General features: G+C 41.8%; 1 protein-coding gene across 2 annotated transcripts in view; it reads left to right on the top strand.

The window, feature by feature from the left end:
• Rreb1 (ras responsive element binding protein 1) overlaps positions 1-25,709 on the top strand; it is a 73,582-nt gene that overhangs the window by 8,378 nt on the left and 39,495 nt on the right. For both annotated transcript variants that reach the window (XM_090356425.1, XM_090356426.1), the window contains exons 4-5: positions 21,736-21,880; positions 22,334-22,470. In XM_090356425.1, coding sequence (XP_090212551.1) covers positions 21,736-21,880; positions 22,334-22,470 — 282 coding nt within the window. The remainder of the gene's footprint in view (positions 1-21,735; positions 21,881-22,333; positions 22,471-25,709) is intronic.

Consider the following 25,709-nt stretch of genomic DNA (forward strand, 5'->3'; position numbering starts at 1 on the left):
CAACTTTACAGCCCTCAATTCTTCATTCCTATAATTATTTAATGGGTTTATGCAGATTGTGGCATTTGTGAATACAGTTTTATACTTCCTTTCTAATCTGGAATTGTCCTGTTTTTTTTCTCTTTCTTTGCCTGAATTGTCTTCAGTGTAATATTAAATAGAAATGAAGAGTGTGATCATCTTTATGTTATTTCTGATTCCAGGAAGAAAGCATTTATGTCTTTCCTGGTTAAATGTTATGTTATTTGTGAGTTTTTCAAATGCTTTTTACCAGTTGAAAACAATCCTCTTTGTTTCATTTCAGACTATTCCCAAAATTTTGTATTCTCACTTGGACTTTACAATCAGTCATTTTACTACTTAACTGTGCCTCCATTTTTGGCCTTTTTGTGGCTTAATTAGAGATAAGAGTTTCTGGCATTTGTCTGCCCTGCTTCTTTCTCTCTTTCTCCCTCTCTCCCTCCCTCCCTTCCCCCCCTTTTTGTAGTTGAGAGGTTACAGTTACATGAGTCAGGTACAATCAGTACAATTCTTTTTGAAACCCAGGCTGCTTTTGAACTGTGATTCTCAGATCTGTTTCCTGAGGAGCTAGGACTGCAGGCAAGAGTCATCACCCAGCATTTCATTTCTCCTGAAACATTTATCTGTAGCCCATTCTATTTGGTACATATGCTTCTAATGATTGCAATCCTAGCATATGGTCTTTCTGGCTTGTTTTATTCTTTAGCTATTGTCTGTCCAGGGGAATGTTCTACACCTATCGAAGCCTGTGTTCTTGGATGGAGTATATAAGTGTTCTTTAAGAACAAGTGGGTTTATAGCACTGTTAAACTTGCATTTCCTTGTTGATCCCCATTTTCTCTTAAAAATTTGTATCATTACCACCATTTTACAGATGAAGAAAGAATGGAAGTAACATATAGTACAAAGATATGCATGTATGGGGCTGTGAGTTTGGCCTAGTGCAAGCATGAATACCTGGGTTCAATTCCTTGGTACTGCATACATAGAAAAAGCCAGAAATGGTGCTGTGACTCAAGTAGAGCTCTAGCCTTGAGAAAGTCCAAGGACAGCACTCAGGCCCTGAGCTCAGGCTCTAGGACTGGCGGGGGGGAGGGAGGGAAGCTAATGCATGTATGCTGTCTGCCTTAGAGACCAGTATGAGAAATAATTGGAGGGGGGAAAAGCAATGTCTCCCTTATTTTTAACACAATTCCATGTTTCATGATGTTATTTTCAACGTTAAACCGTCTTTTATTTTCATGGTAGCATAAATAGTTCCAGGTAGCAACTATTTGTGTGTATGAATGTGTATTTGTATGCACAGTACTAGACTAAACTCTGAGTCTCCATTTTTGGGGCTCATGACTAGGTACTCTTTATAATTCAGCTATACCTCCAAATCTGGCTTTTGCTGGCTATTTGGAGGAAAGAGTCTCAAGGTTTTGTCTTTGGGCTTCAAGCTTCTATCTTTAGAGCTCGCATCTTTAAATCATAGCTGCTCAAGAGCCTGAGATCTGAGGATTATGGTTCAAAGATGGTCTAGACAGAAAGTCCAGGAGACTCATCTCCAAATCTCCAAATAACTACCATAAACTTGGAAGTAAAACTGAATACACTGAAATGGTAGATCACTAGCCTGGAGCAAGAAAGCTTAGGTACAGCATCCAGTCCCCGAGTTCAAGCCCTAGAATGGGGGTAGGGGAACAGGAGAGATCCTATCTTTAAATGTCCTGAGTAGCTAGAATTTATAGGTTTGAGCCACCTATTAGGTGTTGCAGGGGGGCATGCCTGAACTAGATAGACTTTGAAATGGTTATGAGTCTTTAGGTATAGTTCTTCTGTATGAATATTGTTTATTAGAGTTGCTTGTGCTTATACATACATAGACATTTTGTTTGTTTTTCTTTGGTAGTTTTTGTTTGTTTTGTATTCAGAGCCTCACATTTACTAGACTGGCACTTTACCACTTCAGCCATACCCTGAACCCAAATAGGCCTTAGGGATGTTTTTATTTATTTTTTTGGTGTTACTGGTGTTTGAATTCACATCCTTGTGCTTGCTAAGAAGATGCTATATCGTGCCTTCCTCCCAACCCAAGGGAGTGTGTAATAATTTTGATGCTTATATTGATTTTATTACAAAGCATTTTAATTGGGAGAAGAGAACTAAATTATTGGGGGCCGAGTCCTAGTCCTAATTCTGCAGAATTTTTGAAAGATCTTGAATTTTTCAACAGTTTGACAGAATGGCTTAGTTATGTCCCATTTAGAACTTGAGGTCAAGTGAAAAAAAAAATGTTGGGAAAAGAGTTCTAAAGGCTTAAAGTATCAGATTGGATAGAAGTTGTTAGAACTCAAAACTCCATGTTGACAGTCTTCGTAAAAAAATGTTCCATTACTAACCCTTAAACATTTTGGTCATATGTTTTTCTATAAGTGGTAGTATTATTTGTACCTACTGCATGGACATGTTGTGATAATTAATAAATGTCATGCAAAGCACTTAGCATAATGCTTATTAAATAGTACATATAAATAACTGGCTGTTAATATTTCTGTTGAGTGAACATTATGTAATGTTGGAAAATGTTTTTGCTATACTAAATTTTTGACAATTTGAAGTTATCACACTACATTTATTTTGTCTTCTGCAGAAAATTGCTAGTTCTGGGTTAAAAGAACATTTGACTTTAGTTGATCACAATAAAGTCGTTACCTCCTTCCTTTGTTGGCAAAGCTGTACTTTTAAAAAAATATATAGAAATATGAAAACATGAGCTGGGAGTGTGGCCTAGTGGTAGAGTGCTTGCCTAGCATGCATGAAGCCCTGGGTTTGATTCCTTGGTACTACATACACAGAAAAGGCTGGAAGTGGTCTTCTGGCTTAAGTGGTAGAGTGCTAGCCTTGAACAAAAAGTGCCCAGGCCCTAAGTTCAAGCCCTAAGACTGGCAAAAAATAAAAATAAAAAAATAAGAAAACACTAAAAGAATGTACCACAGAGGGTAGAGTTAGATTTATTTGCTCTGGTGGATTGGTTCCAGTAGTGAGCTATAGTCTCTGGTAACCACTTACGTATGTTACATTAACTGGGAGCAAAACTGCCCTGTGTGTAGGAATTAAAGAGTTGAGAAAACCCAGGTTTTAAGGATTGTGGAAGGAAATCAGTCGACTGAGGATTTGATGCTCAAAACTGAAGTTCTTTTTTCTATCTCCCTTCTTCCCATGGTCCATCCACACCTGCTGGGGTTGCCTAGCAGCACCTTCTGCTCCCCTGCGGAGCTTCAGAGCTGCACTGAGCTGAGCAACTAGAAAACTTCTGCCTCAGCTTCCCTGGGCACCCAGGAGCCCAGACACAGGCATCTCCATTCCATTTTGTTTGTGACCTGTTGCAGACCTTCCCTTAATTGTATTAGCTTCTCTGTGACACTGCTCTCCTACCTTGCCTAGAACCTCTGCTGATTTCTCTGTGGTATAGATTTCTCATCTCTTAAACTTATGGTATATCTCAGTGGTAATTAATGTATGTCTTCAGCATTCTCCAGGGCCCCAAGTAACATTTTCTCTATTCTCTCCTGTCTGTCTGTCTGTCTGTCTGTCTCTCTCTCTCTCTGTCCCCCTCTCTCCCTCCTCTCCCCCTCCCCCCTCTCTCCCTCCTTTCCCTTTCCCTCTCCCCCTCCCCCTCTGCCTCTCCCTCCCCCCCTCTCTCTCTCCCTCCCCCCCCCCCCCCCCCCCCCGGCACACACACAGTGGATGTCTTTTTCTCTGGAGATTTGATTCCACAAAACTGGTCTGGACAGTGTCCTTAAGGACCACACAGCTTACCCTTCCCTTGAGTTCCCTTCAGTGGGGACATAATGATTCACACCTCCTGTCCTCCTGTGTGCACTTATTCATTGCTTACTAATTGTTCTTGGGTATAGTTTTTTGGTGGTTTGTATATTTGGAGGGGTTGTTTGTTTAAGCAGGGTGTACTGTGTAGCCCAGGATGTCCTTGAATTAATGGTGCTCTTGTGTCACCCATCTGATTGTTGGGACTAGAGGCATGAACCACCATACCCAGCTCTTTGCACTTGTTCTTTCAGACGAACTGGGCCCTCCAGTGGTTGCTGTGAGAGGTAGATCCAGGTTCTACCCCAGAATTTCTGTTGTAGAGATGGACACAGAAGGCCTAATAATGCATCTTGTAACCTAGGCTCCAAGTGCTACATCCTCTTCAGATTTCAGGGTCTACTTAGCTGACACTGAAGAGTTCAGAATAAAGTGCCTCAGTGTGTTTCCTTTGGACATTTGTCATTTTATGAATGAGTGAATGTTAGTTAACCATGTTCTTCCCCCCGCCCCTCCAGTACTTTATAGCCCAGGCTGGACTTCAGCTTCTATGTAGTGAAGGACCTCAGATTTGAGACGTTCCTTCTCAGTTTCCTGAGTACTAAGATTTACAGATGAATACAACCTTAACTAGGTAGTTATCCTTGTTTCTAAAGCTAGTTAATCTTTTGGTATAATTTCCTTTATCTTAGTTGGTTTTTTGTTTTTTGATTGGTTGGTTTTGAGTTGGGATCTTACTACATGGTTCAAGCTGGCCTTAAACTCACAAAATATACAGTCTGGCCTAGAAATTGTGATCGTTCTGCTTCATCCTTCCAAATGCAGAATTTACAGGTATTTGTTACCACATCTGTCTTCCTTTATTTTAGTTTTATAAGTGACTCCTCTGTAGAATTGTTTATAGGGGTAAAATAAAACAAATGTCACAATAGGATAGTATATATTATTTGGTAAATAGTCTTATCAACAGATACTTTGCAGCACTGATAAAGCTCATTAGCTTCTTATACTTTATAGTAAGTAAATGTACAGGACATTTTATGTGTCTCCATCTATTTGTCTATCTACATATCTCTCTGTCTGTCTGTCTGTCTGTCTGTCTGTCTTTCTGAGGCGTGGTCTTATTGGGTCCCAGACTAACTCCTCATCTTTCTTTCAGTGCTTACACAGTCATCCAGCTCAGCTTCCCACGTGCTAGAACTACAGGCATGTTATTGAACCACTTATGACATTGTTGTTTTAAATAAGAATATTTTGGTAAATAAGAGATAAGAATAATGTTAATTTTAATTTGTTTTGTGAACATTTGGGCCAGTGACCTTTTTTTAATGTGTTGTCTATCTGGTAGTTACCTACCAATCTATTACCATATCTGGTAGTTTTTCAAGTGGCTACTTTCCTGTTGGGATTCTCAGGTTTTTGAGGTTTGAAAATCCCTTATCCCAAGTCTTTTTACACACAATTAAGTTTCTAAGCAGAAAGAATTGGTTACCATCAGGTACAAAGCATGTTTTATAGAAACATCAGTGTGGCTACTGCTTCTAACTTCCCCAAAATCTCTTTATCAGCTGCTTCCACATTGAAAATTTGGATTGAGCAGTGCTTATCTTCCAAAACAAACTTGGGAAACTGAGCCAGAGAACACCCTGCATAGGAACTTGGTGTAGGAGAAAGGGCATTGAGGTTTATGGTTTTCAAACTTGTTCCAGAGTGCTGGGTTGCACAACTAACTATACAGAAAGAGATCTATGAAAAAAAAAAAAGAATGTAAACAAACTTCTTTAAAATGGGTTTGGATGGGATTTTTTTCCCCCCAGTGGTACTGAGGTTTGAGTTCAGGGTATCATGCATGGTGAGGCAGAAGCTCTACTACTGAGCCATCCCTCAAGCCTAAAATGGGTATTTTTTTAGAAGTTTATTTTGTAGACCATGAGTGCCTTGGACAATAGACAGTTACATTATACTTTGCTCCTCATTTTGTAGCATGTAGACATTAAGTTATAGAGAGAATTGTGAATGCCTGTTAGGCTTAAGGGTATGCTGAAGACTTAGCCGGGAAAAAGCCTTCATTGACAAACATTCCTTGTCAATTCATTCTGAAAGGAAAGGGACATGTTCTCATTTCAGCTGTCATTAGAAATGTGAAGATGAGGAAGGGAAATCCCTGGAACATCAACTAGTTGCTTTGTCACGAGCTTTGCTTCCTAATGCAATGGGCACAGTTTTTACTGTTACTAAGTATAGACGGCATCGGCCCTGCAGATGCCACTGGACTGCAGACCGTCTTCAGGAACAGAGGCTTATGTGTTCCTGTTATTCTTGAAGAAGATCTTAGTGAACAGTGACCTACTCCATGACAAACGAGACCACAGAGACTCTGAATTTAGCATGCTACTCTCAGATGCTTAGGCCAAGCCAACCCTTGGCATATACAACTGAACTTGGGTATCTGGAACAGGTGGCTAGCATTAAACGAGAGGGAGCAGAGGTAGGACAGTGTCTCCAAGAACAGGGGCAAGTCACTTCTTTACTCTCAGTGCCCAGCAAGAGGAAGAGCCCTGTGCACTTCTCTCTTGGTCATATTGAGTTTCTGAGGACACCCTGTGACTTGTTCTGGTACTTCCTACCTCTCAAGTGTAGAGGTCACCACTTAAAAGTTCAGCCAGTCCCATCTTGAAATGAGTCTCTTAATCACCTGGTTCAGCTCACTACCCTATTCCTCTGTGGGAGGGAAGGTAGTCCAGCTCACATGCAAGGAATCAATGATAAGATAAATCTACAGGTTAACCTGCCACACACTTCCTTTTGTTTGTTTGTTTCTCCCAGTCCCAAGACTTCAACTCAGGGCCTGGGCACTGCCCTTGGGCTTTCTCAAGGATAGTGCTCTACCATGTGAGCCACAGCACCACTTCCAGATTTTTCTGTGTTAGTACCAAGGAGTTGAACCCAGGATTTCATACATGCTAGGCCATACTGCCAGGCTATGATTTCCCTTTAAATATTTCTCTCCCCTCTTTTTAGTAACAGAGGTTTGTTATCTTGCCCAGGCAGACCTGGGACTCCTAAATTTAAGTGATCCTCTTGCCTCAACCTCCCAAGTAGCTATGACTATAAATTTATTGTTATTTGAAATTGTTCTTTGAAAACAGAGGTAAAAAAAATAAGTTATCATCTACAATAAAGGAATCTTACTATGAGGGGAAAAGGCCAGTCAGAAGCAAAAAGGCATCCAGGAGCATTTGGAGATCCTAACACATTTTATTTAGATCACAGGCGCACACCTGTAATCCTAGCTACACAGGAGGCTGAGATCTGAGGATCAAGGCTCAAAGCCAGCCCAGGCACAAAAGGACCTGAGACTCTTATCTCCAGTTAACCTCTAGAAAATGGGAAGTGGGGCTGGGGCTCAAGGGTAGGGCAGTAGCTTTGAGCTGAAGAGCTCAAGGACAGTGTCCAGGCCCAGGGGTAGGGTGGTAGCCTTGAGCTGAGGAGCTCAGGGACAGTGCCCAGGCTGAGTTCAAGCCCCATGACTCCCGTCCCCCCCCCCAAAAAAAAAAGTTCTATGGCTTCTTATATAGCTCTCTGTTAAGATTACTGAGGGGTAGCTGGGTGATGGGGCTCATGCCTGTAATCCTAGCTACTTAGGAGGCTGAGATCTGAGGATCATGGTTCAAAGCCAGCCTGAACACTAAAGACCATGAAACTCCAGTTAATTTCCAATTAATCACCAGTAAACCAGAAGGGACTGCTGTGGCTCATGTGGTAGGGTGGTAGCCTTGAGCTGAGGAGCACAGGGACAATGCCCAGGCCCCAAGGGTAGGGTAGTAGCCTTGAGCTGAAAAGCTCATGGACAGCCCCAGAGTTTATGCCCCATGACCTACCTCCCCCCCCCAAAAAAAAGAAACCCAAATTACTGAGGAGCATGTGTAAATAAGTTTAAGTAGTATATACACAGCAGGCATATAACTAGTGTATAACTAGTATGTGTATGTGTATACACACATATATATGTATATATTATACATGTTAGGTAAATGTTCTTGGTAGCTTGATGAAGATAGTACTTCAGTGTTCAGCAATTTTCAGCTTCTTTAGTACTCTATTTCTAAAATAAACATGCTTCTAGGGTGGTTTAGAAGGCTTTTCTTAAATAAACGTTGAAACTTTCCTTTTTAAACTGTAATAACCTATTCTTCAGTCATTCAGTTTGATATACTCTCCACCTTTTTTTTTTTTTTTTTTTTTTTTGGCCAGTCTTGGGGTTTGAGCTCAGGGTCTGAGCACTGTCCTTGGGCTTTCCTCAAGGCTATCACTCTAGCCACAGCACCACTTCTGGCTTTCTCTGTGTATGTGGTACTGAGGAATCGAACCAAGGGCTTCATGCATGTTAGGCAAGCCCTCTACCACTAGGCCACCCTCCCAGCACACTTTCCACTCTCTTGAGAGTCTTCATTACTGAATGACCATCAATGTCCTTGAAGAATGAACACATTTATTACAGTCATCTCCTTGCCTAATCTTTGCCTAGTAGCATTTTCAAGAAGTTTTTAACAAGTTTCTTATTTTACTATATTTAAACATAGTTTTTATTGACCCAATACCTATGTGCTTTTATTTTCATTTCAGTAATGGTTTAAATAAAGACGATGTTTTCTGTGATACTTTAGGGACCTTTGATCCTTTTCCTTTCTGTCTTTATCTGATGGAGTCCACCACAGAATAGTCAAAAGAGTCTCCTTCATATCTAGTCTGTCAGGAAAATTAAATATTAAGCTCCAAGCCCAAGAAATTGTTTTTCTAATTTTCCTTAAGGGACCTGACAGTCACTTCTACATGTTAGCTTGGTATGTAGATTTACAGAAACTATTTAACATGGGGATAACATAGACTGTTTTCTAAAAAATTGCATCTGACAATAGTGCTTTGTGGAATAGCTATGTGTCATATGCCTGGATTTCCATTTCTGAATTGTGCAAATCCTCATTATTATCTGAATATTCCTCCTGCTTTTTATTTTTTGATTGCTTGCTCTGTGACATTTAAAACTTTGGGTGTGGATTTGCATTAATACTATTCAGTGACATTCTCTGATCCTCTTCAGGATTATTGCTTTGCAATTTATAAAACTGCCTCTAAGAGAAAAAGTAGGCAAAAGTGACTGGCCACATATTTTTGTTATTCAAGTAACATTAAAAGCATAAGAAAGCTGGGTACCATTGGCTAACTCCTCTAATCCTAGCTAATCAGGAGGCTGAGATTTAAAGATTGCAGCTTAAAGTCAGCGTGGGCAGGAAAGTTTGAGACCTTTATCTTTAATCACCAAAAAGCCAGAATTAGAGGTGTGGCTCGAGTGGTAGAGTATCAGCCTTGAGTGAAAAAAACTAAGGGATAGCACTCAGGTTCTGAGTTCAAGCTTGAGTACTCATACCAAAAAACAAAGCAAAACAAAAAAATGCAGAAATATATAAGTACTTTGGTCAAATTCACTACCCCCATTACTACCTCTACCCCATTATTCTTCTTTATCTCCCCCCACCTTTTTTTTTGGTCAGTTGGGAGCTTGAACTCTGGGCCTGGGTGCTATCCCTAAGCTCTTTAGCTTTTGTGTTTTTAATTTGACCTTCTTTAATCTCCTGAAGAATCAGCTTTATTGTATAAGTTTCATTGCTATTTCCATACAAGCATGTAATGTACTTTATCATATTTATTCCTCATCACCTTCTCCTTTCCCCTGCCACAATCCTTGCTTTCTCCCAAACAGTCCCTTTCTTATGTTCCTTTCACATATACATGTATGTGCATGTGAACATGTAATATATATGTGAGAAAATACGTAAATCACATGTACATTCACATGAGGAGAAACATGATACTTGTCTTTCTGAGCCTACCTTATTTCACTTAATATGATCTCCCGTTTCATCCAGTGCCCTACAAATAACATAATTCATTTTTCTTAATGGCTGGATAATATTAGATAGATAGATAGATAGATAGATAGATAGATAGATAGATAGATAAAAGATATCTGGGTGCATGTAATCCAGATCCTAGCTACTTAGGAGGCTGAGATCTGAGGATCATAGTTCAAGGCTAGCCCAGCAGGAAAGTCTGTGAGACTCTTATGTTCAATTAACTACCAGAAAACCTGAAGTGGCACTGTGGCTCAAAGTAGTAGATTAGCAGCCTTGAGGAAAAAAGCTCAGAGATGGCACCCAGGCCCTAAGTTTAAACTCCATGACTGAGGGTGGGAAGAGACAGACAGAGAGCAAGCGAGTGAGGGAAGGAGGACGGGAGAGAGGTGATAGATCTCACTTTTTCTTTGTCCACTAACCAGTCGATGAGCACCTAGGCCAGCTCATTGCTTAGCTATAAATAAATTAAAGGCAATTATAGTAAATAAATTAATCAGCACAATGTATTTCATTTCATTTTGAAAGAATAGTTGAAAAATGTATTTGTGGCTAGCTCTTCTTTCCAAAAGACCTTAGTTATGTCAAAGTGCTCCCTCATAAAACTATTTATGCACAGGGACATGTTAAACAGCAACCAGGCTTTTCAGATTTATGATCTGGCTCATAATTAGTCTTCTATCATTTGGCTGACTGAATGCTCGTTTTGGTAACATAGGCTTTCTTCTGTTTTGGCAAAGGCAGTGTTTGTCTTTTTAGAAGCAAATACAAAAGAAAATTTTTTCTTGATTGCAAGCAGTGCAGTGGTTTTGACATATTTTGTTGAAATGTTTCAAAAGCTCAGTCTTCCCAAGTTAAAGGTAGTACCAGAATCTGGATCATCGTGCCTGCCCACACTTGAACAGCTGGGCAGTATGGGAGCTGGGAATTAGGTCACCGCAGGCTAGGGATAGGTATGCTGGAGGCAGAATGAGAGGAGAGCTTACAGCATATCTAGGTTCCTCTCCATCGTGCTATTTCCCCATGTCCCAGAACTTTGAACGGATCTTGGATAGGTGTCCAGTTTTGTTTAATAACACAAAAGTAGCAAAGTCAAGAGGAGGAGGAGGAGGAGCCTGGTTTCCAGCATTAGATCACACACTTGCGATCAGCAGCATGCTGGCTGCGTTTCTAGGGCAGTACTTTCTTGGGCTTTATACCTTGCATTTTTCCGCCTTTGTTTAATATCCAACCTGTCTAACTTGTTTGAGCTGAGCAAGCTGGTGCTAGCAAACACTGAAATCATGCCCACTCTTCCACATTTTTCTGATTTGCTAAGGAAGATGATTAGCAGCCTTCCACCCCTCCTTCCCTCCTGAGACGAGAACAGGAAGCACAGAAACTGTGTTTTTGATCTGGGGTCTCCATCTCCCCCTTTGAGGTGTGTGAGGAGTATCTATGTGTGTATGCGTATAGGCATATGTGTATGCCTGTGGTATAAGCTATGCTTTAGGGCTCTAGGGTCCTTCTTGGAGAGGTTAGTTGTCTTTATTAGAGAGATTTTGCATTTTCTTAACTCAACGATTCCTTTGCATAATAGGCTCCCTGGTATGTGATATCAGCACTTCATTATTTTTCATGCTTATAAAAGCCAGCTCACTGGGGCACAGGTAGTTCAGGCCTGTAATCCTAGCTCCTCTGGAGGCAGAGATCTGAGGATCACAGTTCCAAGCCAGCCTGGGCAGGAAAGTTCATGATTCTCTTACCTCCAGTTAAAAAAAACATAAGTCAAAGTGAAGAGCTCTAGCCTTGAGTGAAGAGCTAAGGGACAATGCCCCGGCTCTGAGTTTAAGCCTCACAACAACAGTAACAACAGAGACAGCACACACAGAAGGACTACTGTTCTAATTTCTCCTGGAAGAAAACTGAGGTCCACAATTTCCTCCCTTCCTGAGTTGCTGGTGGTAGAACAGAATGCTGCTCCTCCCTTGGCACCCATCATTTGATCTTGTCACCTCTGGAAGCAGAGGTGGCCTTGTCTGTCCCATTTGAGATAAAAGGTTGATATAAACGGCTACATTCTTAAAATGCAATCTGTCGCCTTGCTGATTTTGGCAGATGACCATTCTCTTTGGACTTACTTGTGAGACCTCTCCCTCTGATTCTCCATTGCCTTTCAGTTGTTTCTCACTGACTCCTAAACGTATGACAAGATGTTCCCAAATGGAGGTGACTGTCTTTTTATCACCCTGTTCCCTCCCTGCACCACTTTCCTGTTAGGCATGAGATCCTCTCTCAAAGGACCTGGCATAGGGTCTTGGAAAAAGCTCAAGAGTAGCAAACAGTGGCTTAGCATTGCCTTCCTCTAAGTATAGGCATCCCTTCCCTCATTGCAAAAAGAAACCTGATGCAGGCAGGGTGCCTGTGGCTCAAGACCGATCCTAGCTACTCTGGTGGCTGAGATCTAGGGATCTGTTAGAACCCAGCCCAGGCAGGAAAGTCTGTGAGACCCTCATCTCTAATAAACCACTCAGCAAAAGATGGAAAAGTGGATCCATGTGGCAGAGGACTAGCTTTGAGCACAAAGAGGCTCAGGGATAGCACTTAGGCCCTGAATTCAAGCCCCAGTCCCAGCAAACAAAAGAAAAGAAGAAAGAAAAAGAAACCTAAACCTTATCCTTCTCCCTCCTCCCAGGCTACAGAGAGAGATTTGTATCAATGATTATTTCCATTCCCTTACAAAATGTACGCTTGGGTTTGGTTTGACACTGTTATTTTAGCCTTGTCACAAGGGTGGGGATGATGATTTCACGCAGAAGTAATGGCTCTCAGCCAATAAGGCAACTGTGGAGGTGGTGGCTTCAGTTGAGGCCCTATCACCTGAAACAGTTGGTACAAGAGCCACTTACTTCCTGGACAGTACTGACTGTGAGTGTAAGATTTGAATCTGTTTATAATGGAGAGATAAAGAAATTGAGAGAGTTCAGCATGGGGAAGAAAGAGTCCATTTTACCATGGCAGCACCTAAAATAGTTAGGGACTGTCTAGTGGGGAATAGTAGCTTCCTCTAAGTTTCTCTGGGTTCACAAAGGGAAGATCCAGGCTAACTGATTGCAGCTCTGCATGAATGTTGTGAATGTGAGAGAAGCAACTCAACCATTCTCTGAAGTCTTTATGTGTGGAAGGAGGAGGAGGGTCCTGTGACTTGAACTCAGAGCCCAGGCGCCATCCCTGAGCTGCTTTTGCTCAAAGCTAGTATTGAACCACAACACTTGAGCCATAACTCTACTGTCCAGATTTTCTTTTTTCTTTTTTTGGTAGTTTATTGATAAGAGTCTCACAAACTTTTCCTTTCTTACAAACTTTCCTGGGGCTGGTCCTCAGATCTCAGTATTCTGAATATAAGCCACCAGCGCTGTAGCAAGTCTTTGGATTTTTTAAGAACCTGCCATTTTTGGCTTGGTGATTTGTTTGTTTGTTTGTTTAGAGATAAATCTCATTGTTTTTTCTCAAGCTGACCTTGAACTCCTAGGCGTAAATGATCCTCTAGCCTCAGCCTCCCTATTATCTAGGATGACAAGCCATACCCAGCTATTTTATAAACAGATGTGAGAGGCACAGACAGTGTAGAGTGGAACAACTGAAATTTAACAAAACAAGGAAATGGGGGGAGTAGACTATAAGATGTCCTGATTCAAAGGTCTGGCAGTTAGGAAGAGCCTTTAGAATAAAAGGTTGTTATTGAGGGCCGGGAATTTGGCCTAGCGGTTAAAGTGCTTGCCTAGCATGCATGAAGACTCGGGTTCGATTCCTCGGTACCACATACATAGAAAAAAGCCGGAAGTGGTGCCGAGGCTCAAGTGGTAGAGCTCTAGCCTTGAGAAAGCCCAAGGACAGTGCTCAGGCCCTGAGCTCAAGCCCAGGACTGGCAAGAAAAAAAAAAAGTTGTTATTGATAGATCTGGGCTGCCTGGAAGACATCAGAATTTCAGCTCAATCCATCAATGAGGAAGTGTCTGTACTAGAATCCAGAGGGGTTTTATCTAGGACCAAGATAGAAAAGGAATTGCCAAAAAAGAAAAGAGGAAGAACTGCCTTCTCCGAAGGAGCAGAGATAGTGGTCCAGGCCGAAGTTATACACAGTGGAAAGGAGAATGTCCAAAAGTGTGTTAATGAGAAGTATGAAATTCCTGGCTCACCTTTACTTTGAATTAAGATCACTTGAATATAATTGACCTTTGTCCTTACACTAAAAGTGCCTGCCAGTCAGTAAGGTGAAAGAATTCATCTGTTCTATAGACATACTTCCCAAGTATTGTGGGAAAAGTGGGGCTTGTGGAGAAAGCTTGCAGTGGAGGCTGTGTTCTAATCCAGATGCCTCCCTGATCAGGACCAAGACTGAGGTACAAGTCTTCCCTTTGGTCACATCATCTTCGTGAGAAGATGAGGAGTCTGGCTGGCCAATGATGGTGGGTGAAGGCACTACCAGAGCAGTCAATTCAAGCATACTGAGAGCCCTGGGAGCTGCCTGGCCCAGGCATTCCCACAGCAAGCTAACAGATAGTAGGTTTATGCCTCACGCCCTGCTGACTTCTAGACTTTTCTGAGAGTGCTGTTGGGTCAGCACCACTGTTTATGCATCATCAAACCTTCTTCCATGCCCTGGCACAGCTGGTGTGACCTGCCTCTGGACAAGCATGACTGAATGTGAACAACACCCAAGTTACTAGAAGGTGCCTTCGTGTTGACAGGTTGATGATGCCTTGCCTTCCCTCTCCCCCACATCTCTTTTACTCTTGGTGCTCCATCCCCCACTCGCTTGCACACTTTTAATTGATATTATAAGCATTATTCAGGTCTCTTAACCCCTCTCCTAGGCATTTGTTCTGAAAACATAAACACAGATCTTTTAGGAGACAGAATTTTCTTCTACCAGAAATGGAGATTGTGGAATGTTCTCAATCTTATTCCTTCCCCGTTTTGGGTTATCACAAGGCATGGCTGGACAAGAAAAGCTAGCACCAGGTACAGATGGGGTTGAATCTATAACCAGGCTACCAGAACCTGTTAGGACCAGTTGCCTTCAGGAGGCATTATGGGCTCTCTGTTTAGAATCCTGTGCACTGACAGTGACCTTCCTTGTAATACCAGTTGCTCTGAGTATCAAATAGTTCAGTTCCTCCATTAATATACCCATCAGGAAGTTAAGACTGGAAAGTTAGCAAATACTGGCAATGTCTAGATCTCTCCTGAATTCTAACCTTCAAACATAAGTTAGGAACAGAGGGCTTAAAGGCTGCCACTTCAACTAGATAAATCTTTATGGTTTGGGTCACATTTAAACTTAAGAGTTTCCCAGAGGATTTCGCATCAAAAAATATTTATTTATTTATTTATTTAGCCAGTCCTGGGCTTGAACTCAGGGCCTGGGCACTGTCCTTGAACACTTTTTGCTCAAGGCTAGCACGCTGCCACTTGAGTCACAGCACCACGTCTGGCTTTTTTTTTTTTTTCTTTGCCAGTCTTGGGCTTGGGCTCAGGGCCTGAGCTTTGTCCTTGGATTTTCTCAAGGCTAGAACTCTACTACTGGAGCCACAGCACCACTTTTGGCATTTTTTCTATGTATGTGGTACCGAGGAATCAAACCTAAGTCTTCGTGCATGCTAGTCAAGCACTCTACCACTAGGCCAAACTCCCGGCCCCACTTCTGGCTTTTTAAGAATGTTAAATTTCCCTGTTTTGTTAGGTACTTAGGATTAGTAAACTTAGGCATAGATGGCTGAAATATTGGAAGATGGATCTAAGAGAAGTTTGATTCATGTATCCCCAGACTGTTGATATTCTAGTCAAATACTTAGTCAAATCTGCAGGCAATACAGTGGACTAAAGAATTTCACTAGGATCGCAAGGTTATCACAATGTTACCTTCAGTGTTACCTGCAGGTAGAAACCCTGATCACTGGGCTCTGCCTCCAGTTTTAGGTTCAGATCCCCAAGGATTTATATTTACAAGTTCCAGGTGATGATGATGATAGTATGAGGCCCATGGTTTGAAAAATAATGCTCTAGGAGAATAGCTATGTTATTGCCATTTTAAGGGTAGGCAAACTGAGGTAGCCTAAAGAACTGTAGAGTTGCTGTGGCTACTAGATGGCAGAACCAGGATTTAACATCCCAAATGCATAATGGCTCAAAGACCGTCAAGTAACTTCATAGGGCCTCTTCCTATCCAAACTATTGCTTCATCTACTGACATTCCTACTTGCTGTTAAGTCCAAGCTGGTGCTTAATGTCTAAGAGTTTATATTATCACAAAATTTGATGATTTAGGAGCCTACGAAAGGTCACCTAAAATTTTTTGCTGTTGGAAACAGAGAGGAAGATGTTCAAAGATGAAGGGAAAGAGGTGTATTTTAGGGATTGCTCTGTCTCCCAGAGTTACTTGATGGGCATTCAGCTCTTATGTAAGTTTTTATTTGGTTTAGCTTCGATCTCTTGAGTATTCTTATGGCTAGGCCACCAGACTGAGGCTCTTCTTGGGGCTAATGGTATAGATAAGGCATTGAGTTCAATCACTAGTACTGCAGTCAGTCAGCTAATCTTTTAAGTTTAAAATCAGTAGCCACCTCTCAGATGTAAAACAGGTATCTAATGTTGAAAAGTACTCCAACTTAGATTTCTTAGTTTTTAAAAAATCGGCAGTATTTGTTTCTGTTCATCATTATAAAAGCCCCTTCAAAGATAATGAATGACAAACCAGACTAAGCAAAGTTTGATGTATATATCAAAAGGAAGTTGACATCTTAGTCTGGTAGTTAACCAGCTAAAGAATTTTACTAGGATCCTGTGATGAAAACTTTCCTTGATTCTAAATGTGCCAAATAAAATTTCATTCTTAAACCATTGTGTGTCAGGATGAAGGATGGTGCCTCTAATGGAATATGGTAGAATTTGATGCAAAAGCAGGAAAATAATTTCACATTCACTCTGCCTTTCTACTAGGAGCACAGGTTGGCTTTGAACGAGGGAAAAATTAATCTTAATAAGAGAAGAAAAATCCGGTTCCTCAGCATTTGTCGTTGGGAGTGTTTTCCATTAAAGTCCTGTGAGACCCTAAGGAAAGTAGATTGCATGATTTCCCTCATTTGTAAGAACTAGAATATGTTCACCATATTCTTAACAATGGATCTCAGTAGCCCAATTGCTTAGTGCATAGAACCATATAGAATGAAGCGTGCCAACATGAATGCCAAGATATGGAAACAAGAGGTTCTTATTATGTCCTATGTGTAGTATTTTTTCCATCTCTCTTAGTTCTCTGTACTTTGTGTCTTGAACATAGATTAATCAATATGTGGAATGGAAAGGGAATCACAGAAACTGCAGGACAAAGGATGAACCACTGACACTCACTTGACTATATGGAGATAAACCTTACAACTTGGGGAGGGTAGGGGAACAGAGAGAGGATAAGCGGGAAAAAATGAGGCATGGGGTAGATTAAAAACATATGTACTCATTATGTAACTATAACCCACCCACCTACTCATCGCCTTTGAAACAAAAATAAAAATATGGGGAAAAAAAGTCCCTGTGAGATGACAGTGTCACCCCTATGATGCAATATCAGATTTGTTCAGGGTGTATGTTATAGGAATACTCTACCTGTGTTTCATTCTCTTTCATTTGTCCATTCCATTCCATGATCAAAAAAATATATATAATTTCTGGTGGTCAATTGGAGATAAGAGTCTCACGGTCAGTCTTTTATGCCGAGGCTGTCTTTGAACAATGATTGTCAGATCTCAACCTCGGGATTATAGGCGCCCCACCAAACTCCTGGCTACTTATTTATATTTACCCATCCAGCTGTTTGGTGGATATTTCTTAGCCACTTATATATGTGCTACTAGAGACTGGTGCAGAGAACAAGAGACATCACATTCTTACAACTTGCAGATAGTAATGGTGATAAACTACAAGGGATCAAGCAAGTAAGTACATGATAGTCTAAATATGTGAGAGAGAAAAGGGAGTTAAAGAATAATATAGATGGGATAATTTGATCAAAATAGATTACATGCGTTCATGTAAATATCACAGTGAAATCTCTTGGTACAATTTTGTGTGTATGCTGGCAGTACATACTAAGATTTTAACTCAGGGTCTGGGCATTATCCCTTAGCTTTCTGGGTGTGTGGCCTAGTGGTAGAGTGCTTGCCTAGCATACATGAAGCCCTGGGTTCAATTCCTTGGTACCACAAACACAGGAAAAGGCAGGAAATGATACTATGGTTCAAATGGTAGAGTGCTAGCCTTGAGCATGTCCAAGGACAGTGCCCAGGCCCTGAGTTCAAGCTCCAGGATTGGCAAGGAGAAAAAAAAAAAAAGAGGAAAAAGACTGATACTGTACCACTTGAGCCACAGCTCTACTTGCGACTTTTTTTGTGTGGGTAATTGGAGATAAGAGTCTTGGGACTTTCCCTGTCCACGCTGGCTTCGAATTGCAGTCCCCAGATCTCAACCTCGTAAGTATCTAGGATTACAGGTGTGAACTACTGCTGCCCAGCTGTATAATTTAGGCCAATTATAATTAGGGAAGCGGACTTGAGTATTTGCATAAGTAGGATGTGATGTGAGTCTCAGGGAAGGCCTCATGGGAGGGATTGTATGACAAGAAGCCTGGATGACCTGGGTCAAGCCTGGGAAGACCTGAGGCCCCGCTTCCCAGGTTGGAGGAGCAGCAAGTGCCTGAGCCTCCAGGGCAGGAGCTCATTTGGATGTGGTTTTAGGCACCTTAATGAAGGGTATCTGCAAATCAGAAAGTATTCTGAGGTTAGTTGAACTAAGATGATTCATTAGACTTGCAGCAGTGCTTGGCAAGGAGAGAAAAACTGGAGTGATTTCATTTTGAAAAGAAACTTGAGAGAAATGAAATAGTCCTCTTGCTTGCACTGTTGAAAGAGCTGCCATGTGGTAGACAGTGTAGCTCAATGCCATGTTGCCCCTGAGGACAGACAGACACTTAACTCAAGGTTTTCTGATTCCATGTGCAGAAAACAAGGTTTTCCAGTGGAAAGGAGTATTTGAGTAGAACTAAGTAGGGACTTTGTGTGCCAAGTAGGTAGCTAGATACTATCTCAACTCCTTTCCAGCTCAGGCTCATTGTCATTCCCTAATGTGGGCTTGATGGAAAGTAGACAGATTATGCCTTAAAATAAAGGTTCAGAAGTGGGATGTGGTGGGTCACACCTATAATCTCAGCTACTCAGGAGACTGAGATCTGAGGATCAAGGTTCAAAGCCAGCCCAGGCACTAAAGTCCCTGAAACTCTTTATCTCCAGTTAACCACTAGAAAACCAGAAGTGGTGCTGTAGCCCTAGCGGTAGGGTGGTAGCCTTGAGCTGAAGAGCTCAGGGACAGCACCCAGACCCAGAGTTCAAGTCCCATGACCAACTGCCCCCCCCCCCCAAAAAAAAAAAAAACTTCAGAGGAAAACAGAAGTACTATCCTTGGGCTTTCCTCTCAAGGCCAACACTCTACCACTTGAGCCACATTACCACTTCCAGCTTATTTCAGTGTATGCGGTGCCAAGGAACCGAACCTAGAGCGTCATGCATGCTAGGCAATCACTCTACCATAGGCCATGTTCCCAGCCCCCGTTCTCATAACCTCCATCCTCTCCCAGCCCTCCATCTCATAACCCTACCCATCCTCTCAGTTTGGTACTAATTTACATTCCTTTAAATTGTGCTTTCTTAAATCCTAGATGCTTTTTTCCTTTAATAAAAAAGGGGGGGGGCATATAGCATTGTATGACCTGTACAAGAAATGTCAAAAATAAACTCTCCTAACTTCCTTTACCTCTAAACGTTGATACTATTAGATGGCTTTCTCATAATGCAATCGCTTTGATACTTAGAGCAGGGCTGTTTGTATCAGCTCTTCAGGTGTTGGATGGCAAAGAATTAAGAAATAGACAGTCCTTCCCTAGTAATCTGACTGTGGCATCATGATGGTGATTCCTATCCATTTTCTCCTGCTAGATCTTGCTCTTCACCACATTAATTCCCTAGGAAAGAACAAAGGTTTGACCTAGACATCCTTCCTACGTCTTTTATCCTCGAAGATCAGGCCGCATCCTCAGCAGTTATTTTCAGCTGGAGGATAGTTAGGGAATGCTGCTGTTTTGTCAGAGGCAGCATTCTGTAGCACTGTAATCCACACATATCTAGGAAGAGGATTCCATTGTCTAGCCCACATCACAAAAAGACAGCAAAAAAAAAAAAAAAAGTGAGCTGAGCTGCTTTTCAGAAGTGTGACAGGAAGTTGCATTAAAACTTCACTCTTCTTTCCTATTCTTAAGTACCTCAGGTTCTAGGAGGAAGAGAGGGAAGAATAGAAGAAAAGGAAGGGAGGGAAAGCAAGCAAGCAGAATGGTGGTAATGGTGGTTGGTGGAAATACTTTAAAATAGTTATTGCATCTGGTATAGTTTAACCCCATTCTAGCATAATTTAGCCACATGATGATGATGATGATGATGATGAAGATGATGATGATGAAATATTTTTTTGAGTTTCAAAATAAAGAGATTGAAGCCAGGCATGGTGGCACACACCTATAACCCTAGCTACTCAGGAGGCTGAGATCTGAGGATAGAGGTTCAAAGCCAGCCCAGGCACTAAAGTCTATGAGACTGTTATCTCCAATTGTAGTTAATTGTAGAAAACAGGAAATGGGGCTGTGGGCTGTGGGTTGCGGCTTAAGGAGTAGGGCAGTAGCCTTAAACTGAAGAGCTCAGGGATGATGCCCAGAGTTCAAGCCCCACAACTGGGCCCCCCCAACCTTCCCCCAAAAAAGACATTGAGACTATTTGTTAATGCTTTTTTTCTTTATATTTTGGGATCTTGTTTGGTACTTGTTTTAGAACTTGGTAAAACAAGGCTACGTACATCAGGTCACCCGTAAGACCCTTTTGGGGACAAACACATATTTAATGACACTTTTTCAGGGAAAGGGCAATATTAGGATTTGAGCTGAAGCTCTTTTACTAGGCAGGTATTCTACCACGTGAGCTGTGCCCCCAGCCAACTCTTTCTCAGCGTGCGTGTGTGTGTATGTCTAGGTCTGGGTCTATAGATTAAAAATCAGTTGCAACATGTGACTTACTGCCCAGATGCTCTCACGAGCTATAAAGTTCCATAGTATGAAGAACAACATAGAAAAGCTTTCAGGCCTTAAGTACTCGGGACATCTGCTCTGTCAGCATGTCTCTAATTTGATCCTCAGAATGCTTCCAGAGGCTAGTAGATGAAGGGTGCCTTCTGCAGGTCAGTGCAGAGTTACTGGCATATGAATTAATAGTATCATATAGGAAATTGATAATTCTTTATTGTTTAGAATTATGTGTCCTAAAATAGTACTTTCTGTCCAAGTTAGTAGATAGTTTATTTCGGTGTCAGTAATGCTAGTTAAATTCGGGAATGTCTTCTAATAAACAGTGAGATGTTGAGCAACTCTTCTGCATAACACAAAAACTTGAAGAGAGATTCAAGGAGATTATGAAGTTCTAAAAAGATAAAAGCTACTGGGCAAATCAGACTCCAGCAGTATAGCTTGCCTACTGTGTGTAAAGCAGTGGTTCTGCCTCCAGCATTGCAAACACTAATAATAAATAAAAATTCAAATACCAGTACCTATGTATAAAATCTTAAAAAGTAAATAAATAGAAGCTGGGTACTAGTAGCTCACACACTTAGCAAGCTTGGCTCTAAGGGTTGTAGTTCAAAGCTAGACCACACAAAAGTCTGAGAGACCCCATTTCTAATTAAACACACAAAAAAAAGTTGGACTAGAGGTGTTGCTCAAATGGTACAGCATCAACAGGAAAGCTGAGTATGAGGCCCTGAGTTCAAACCCCTATGTGCACGTGCATGTGCACACATACCCCACAATTTTTAGAAGAAATGAAACGGATGGTTAATTCACTGTCTGTGTGTGTCTGTTCCTGTAGGCATATGAAGATTCATGAGAAGGACCCTAACAGTACTACAACTACAGCCCCTCCTTCCCCTCTGAAGCGCCGGCGGCTATCCTCCAAGAGGAAACTGAGTCATGATGCAGAGTCAGAGAGAGAAGACCCAGCACCAGCTAAAAAGGTTCTCTGAGCTCCTGTAGCTCTCATTACAATGCTTTTGACACTCAAAATCATTATTTTCATAGTGTAGGGTCTTGGTACATACCAATTCTGGGTTTAAAAGAAAAAAATCCTGCAGTTTCTACATTTTTTGTAAAAAAAAAAAAAAAGTAAAAGAGTAAAAAAGAATTAACTTTGTTTCTTTTCCTAAGCCTAGAGATGAAATGTAAACTTTTACATTCACTCTCTAGCTACTCTAGAGGCTTCTTTTGTGTTAAGGACTCATGAGTGTTATGTTGAGATACTGAAGAAGGACTGAGAGAGTAGATAGGTAGATGTGCATGTTCAGTGAGTATTTGTGGTATGAAGAACAAATTGTTTATCAGTCATACCTTAAGACTTAGATAAGGAGCACATTCCTTTTAGTAGAAGTCTCTAGATTGTTACTGGGTTTTTTTGTTTTCTTTTTCCTAAGATGGTAGAAGATGGGCAGTCAGGTGACCTGGAGAAGATGCCAGATGAAGTATTTCATTGCCCGGTATGTTTCAAGGAGTTTGTTTGCAAGTATGGTCTGGAGAGCCATATGGAGACTCACTCGGATAACCCACTAAGGTAGGAAAAAGGGTGAACTGTACCAGGGTCTACTAAGTTCCTGTTTTTCTGGTATATGGCATTTTTTTTGTTGTTGGTGGTGGTGGAGTTTTGGTTTTGTTTTGCTTTTTGCTTTTGGTTTTGTTTTGTTTTGTTTGTGGGTCATGGGGCTTGAACTGGGCCTGGGCATTGTCCCTGAGCTCTTCGGCTCAAGGCTACAACCCTACCCTTAGCCAAGCCCCACTTCCCATTTTCTAGAGGTCCTTTGGGTCCTTTTGTGCCCAAGCTAGCTTTGAATGTTGATCCTCAGATCTCAGCCTCCTGAGTAGCTAGAATTACAGGCGTGAGCCACCGAGCCCAGCTTTGTTGTTGTTTTATTACTCCACACTAAAGTTCAGTGATTTACCTTGTATATAAGGACATTCTTTGTAAAGCAGTTAAGACACATGAAGGGCCGGGAGTTTGGCCTAGTGGTTAAAGTGCTTGCCTAGCATGCATGAAGACCCGGGTTCGATTCCTCTGTACCACATACATAGAAAAAAGCCGGAAGTGGTGCTGAGGCTCAAGTGGTAGAGCTCTAGCCTTGAGAAAGTCCAAGGACAGTGCTCAGACCCTGAGCTCAAGCCCAGGACTGGCCAAAAAAAAAAAAAAAAAAGAAAGAAAAGAAACACATGAAGTGTAAAGAGTTACAGGGTCGACTGTAGCCTCCAATTGTGTGGACTCTGTTCCTTTGCTCCCTGGTCTCAAGACATTAACTGATGGGCTAGAGCAGGAATGAATAGCACCACTTTGGGCTTTTTTCTATGTATGTGGTACCGAGGAATCAAACCTGGGTCTTCGTGCATGTTAGGCAAGCACTCTACCACTAGGCCAAACTCCCAGCCCATAGTGAGGGTTTAGACGAAGACATTTTATAGCCTCTCAGATCCCCGCAATCCATCTTCCATGTCACTAGCCCTATAACATATGACATAGATGGCTAGTAGGAGATAGCATCATGTCTCTTGTATAGAGGAACCAAGCTAGCCCTGTGGAGTGGCTTTGTCTAGTAACTATTGCAAGTTGGGGTGGGGCTGGTGTCTGGAAACCAAAAGGAGTTGATTATAGAACATAGTTAATTCCCCTTTTCTCCTTGGAGCTCTGCTTCCACATAATAGCCTGCTATCAGAGGAGGCCTTAGGGGCAGGCATGGGCCAGAATGAGCCTAGGCCTAGCTAGTGGTAAACTGTGTCCTTAGCTAGTGGGATAGACTGCTTGTTAACCCAGAACTAAAATAGACACTAACTTCATTTTCAAACCCCAAAGGCAGCAGAGCCTCAGTGAGATGCTACCAGTTTAGACAGAAAGTCTATAACTCAAAACAGCTGTTGGCTTCTTTCCCCTGCCCTCACCCTCCCTCCCCCCTCCACCAAAGCTGGCGAGGTGCCCATTGTTCCTTAATAAAGTGTTGGAAACCCAAACTCCTATAAATGCTGAGTCCATTTTCCTCTGCTCTGCTGGTGTTTCAAATTAATGAAGTGTTGGCATCTAACAAAAGGAAGACACAAAGCCACTGGTAGAGATTCTAACTCTCAGGATCGGGTGTTGCTTGTGACCCTTTCTCTACAATTCCCCAGACTAGGAAAAGAAAGCAAAGAGAAGGGAGCAGTATTGAGCTGATTGGGCTCTGGCGTTTGGAGTCCAAGGGGAAGGACGGCATGTGAGAGAACAGGTGGATGGGAAAGGGAATTCCTTACGTGAAGATGTTGCTGGGCATAGGATGTCTTGCTTTGTCATCAGAATAGAGCAGAGCAGCAGGCTGTCCACTATAGGAATGGAGTCATCTGGAAGTGTCCAGGTTAGTGCTGTTTGCAGAAGTAGAGTATGAACAGCATGTGTCCTTTGAAGTTTTCTAGTAGCCACACATAACTGGGCCTAGCTAGTATAGCTTAGTGCTAGAGCATGTTAGCATGTGTGAAGTTCTAAATTTTGTCCTTGCACCAAGAAAGTAAAAGAGACAGCCCAGGCGCCAGTGGCTATACTTCTAACCCTAGCTACTTAACAGGCAGAGATTGTTGGGATCCCAGTTTGATAGACCACAACTCTTCCTCCTCCCTCTCTTCCTCCCCTTCTTCCTCCTCCCGCCTCCTCCTCCCTCCTCCCTCCTCCTTTTTTTTTTTAAACTCAAGACTAGTGCTCTACCACTTTGAGCCCTGGTCCCACTTTTGGTCTTCTGGCAATTAGAGAGAAGAGTCTCATGGATTTTTCTTGCCTGGGCTGGCTTAGAACCATGACCCTTAGATCTCAGCCTCCTGAGTAGCTAGGATTACAGATGTGAACCCCCAGCACCTACTAGACAACTTTTTTTTTTTTTTTTGGCCAATCCTGGGGCTTGAACTCAAGGCCTGAGCACTGTCCTTGGGCTTTCTCAAGGCTAGAGTTTTACCATTTTGAGCCACAGCACCACTTCCGGCTTTTTCTATGTATGTGGTACCGAGGAACCCAGGTCTTCGTGCATGCTAGGCAAGCACTCTGCCACTAGGCTAACTCCTGGCTCTGATAGACAACTTTTTAAGGAAGAGCTAGACATAGTGTCTTGTGCCCATTATCCTAACTACTGCCCCCCACCCCAAGAAAAAAAAAAGAAAGGACGGAGGGAAAGAGAAAGAAAGAAAAACAATAAATAGATGAAACTAATAATGCTTTCATTGGTTATATAATCAAAATAGCATGTTTACCTCCTGTCAGTATAAAAGTGGTTAGTGTTTTTTTACTTTCTTATTATCATGTACTAAGTATTTGAAATCAAGTGCAAACCAACCACATATCAAGGGCCACAGAGCAGATTGCAGACAAGCCAGGAATCAGTGAAACCCCTGGATGTCTTGAAGTGACATTGATGAGGATCCTGCCAAAGGTAAAACTTGGCCTCAGTTATTGTATAACCTTGTGTGACTTCTTGATTAAAGGAAATCAGGTAATAAGTAATTTAAACATTAGTTTAGTTAAAATGTGTCTAACAAATGACTGAGTCCTCATTATAATAGTGCCAGACATTTAGACAGGCTTGAAGAAAGCAGTAATGTTTGAGATAGTGATCTGTGGACAAGTAAGAAAATAAGGCTGTAAATTCAAGGCCAAGAAGGACACACGTGTGGCTGGTAACTCAGCAGAGGAATCTGGTTGATAAGAGCTTTGGATTTGACATTGGGATGTTAGGATGCATTGTTGTGCTCTTTCTAGGTCAAGGCCCTCCTCCGGTCAGTTATTGAGGTAATGCT

The sequence above is a fragment of the Megascapheus bottae genome, chromosome 22, assembly GCF_031878675.1.
Source record: "Megascapheus bottae isolate mThoBot1 chromosome 22, mThoBot2.hap1, whole genome shotgun sequence".
Taxonomy (NCBI): domain Eukaryota; kingdom Metazoa; phylum Chordata; class Mammalia; order Rodentia; family Geomyidae; genus Megascapheus; species Megascapheus bottae.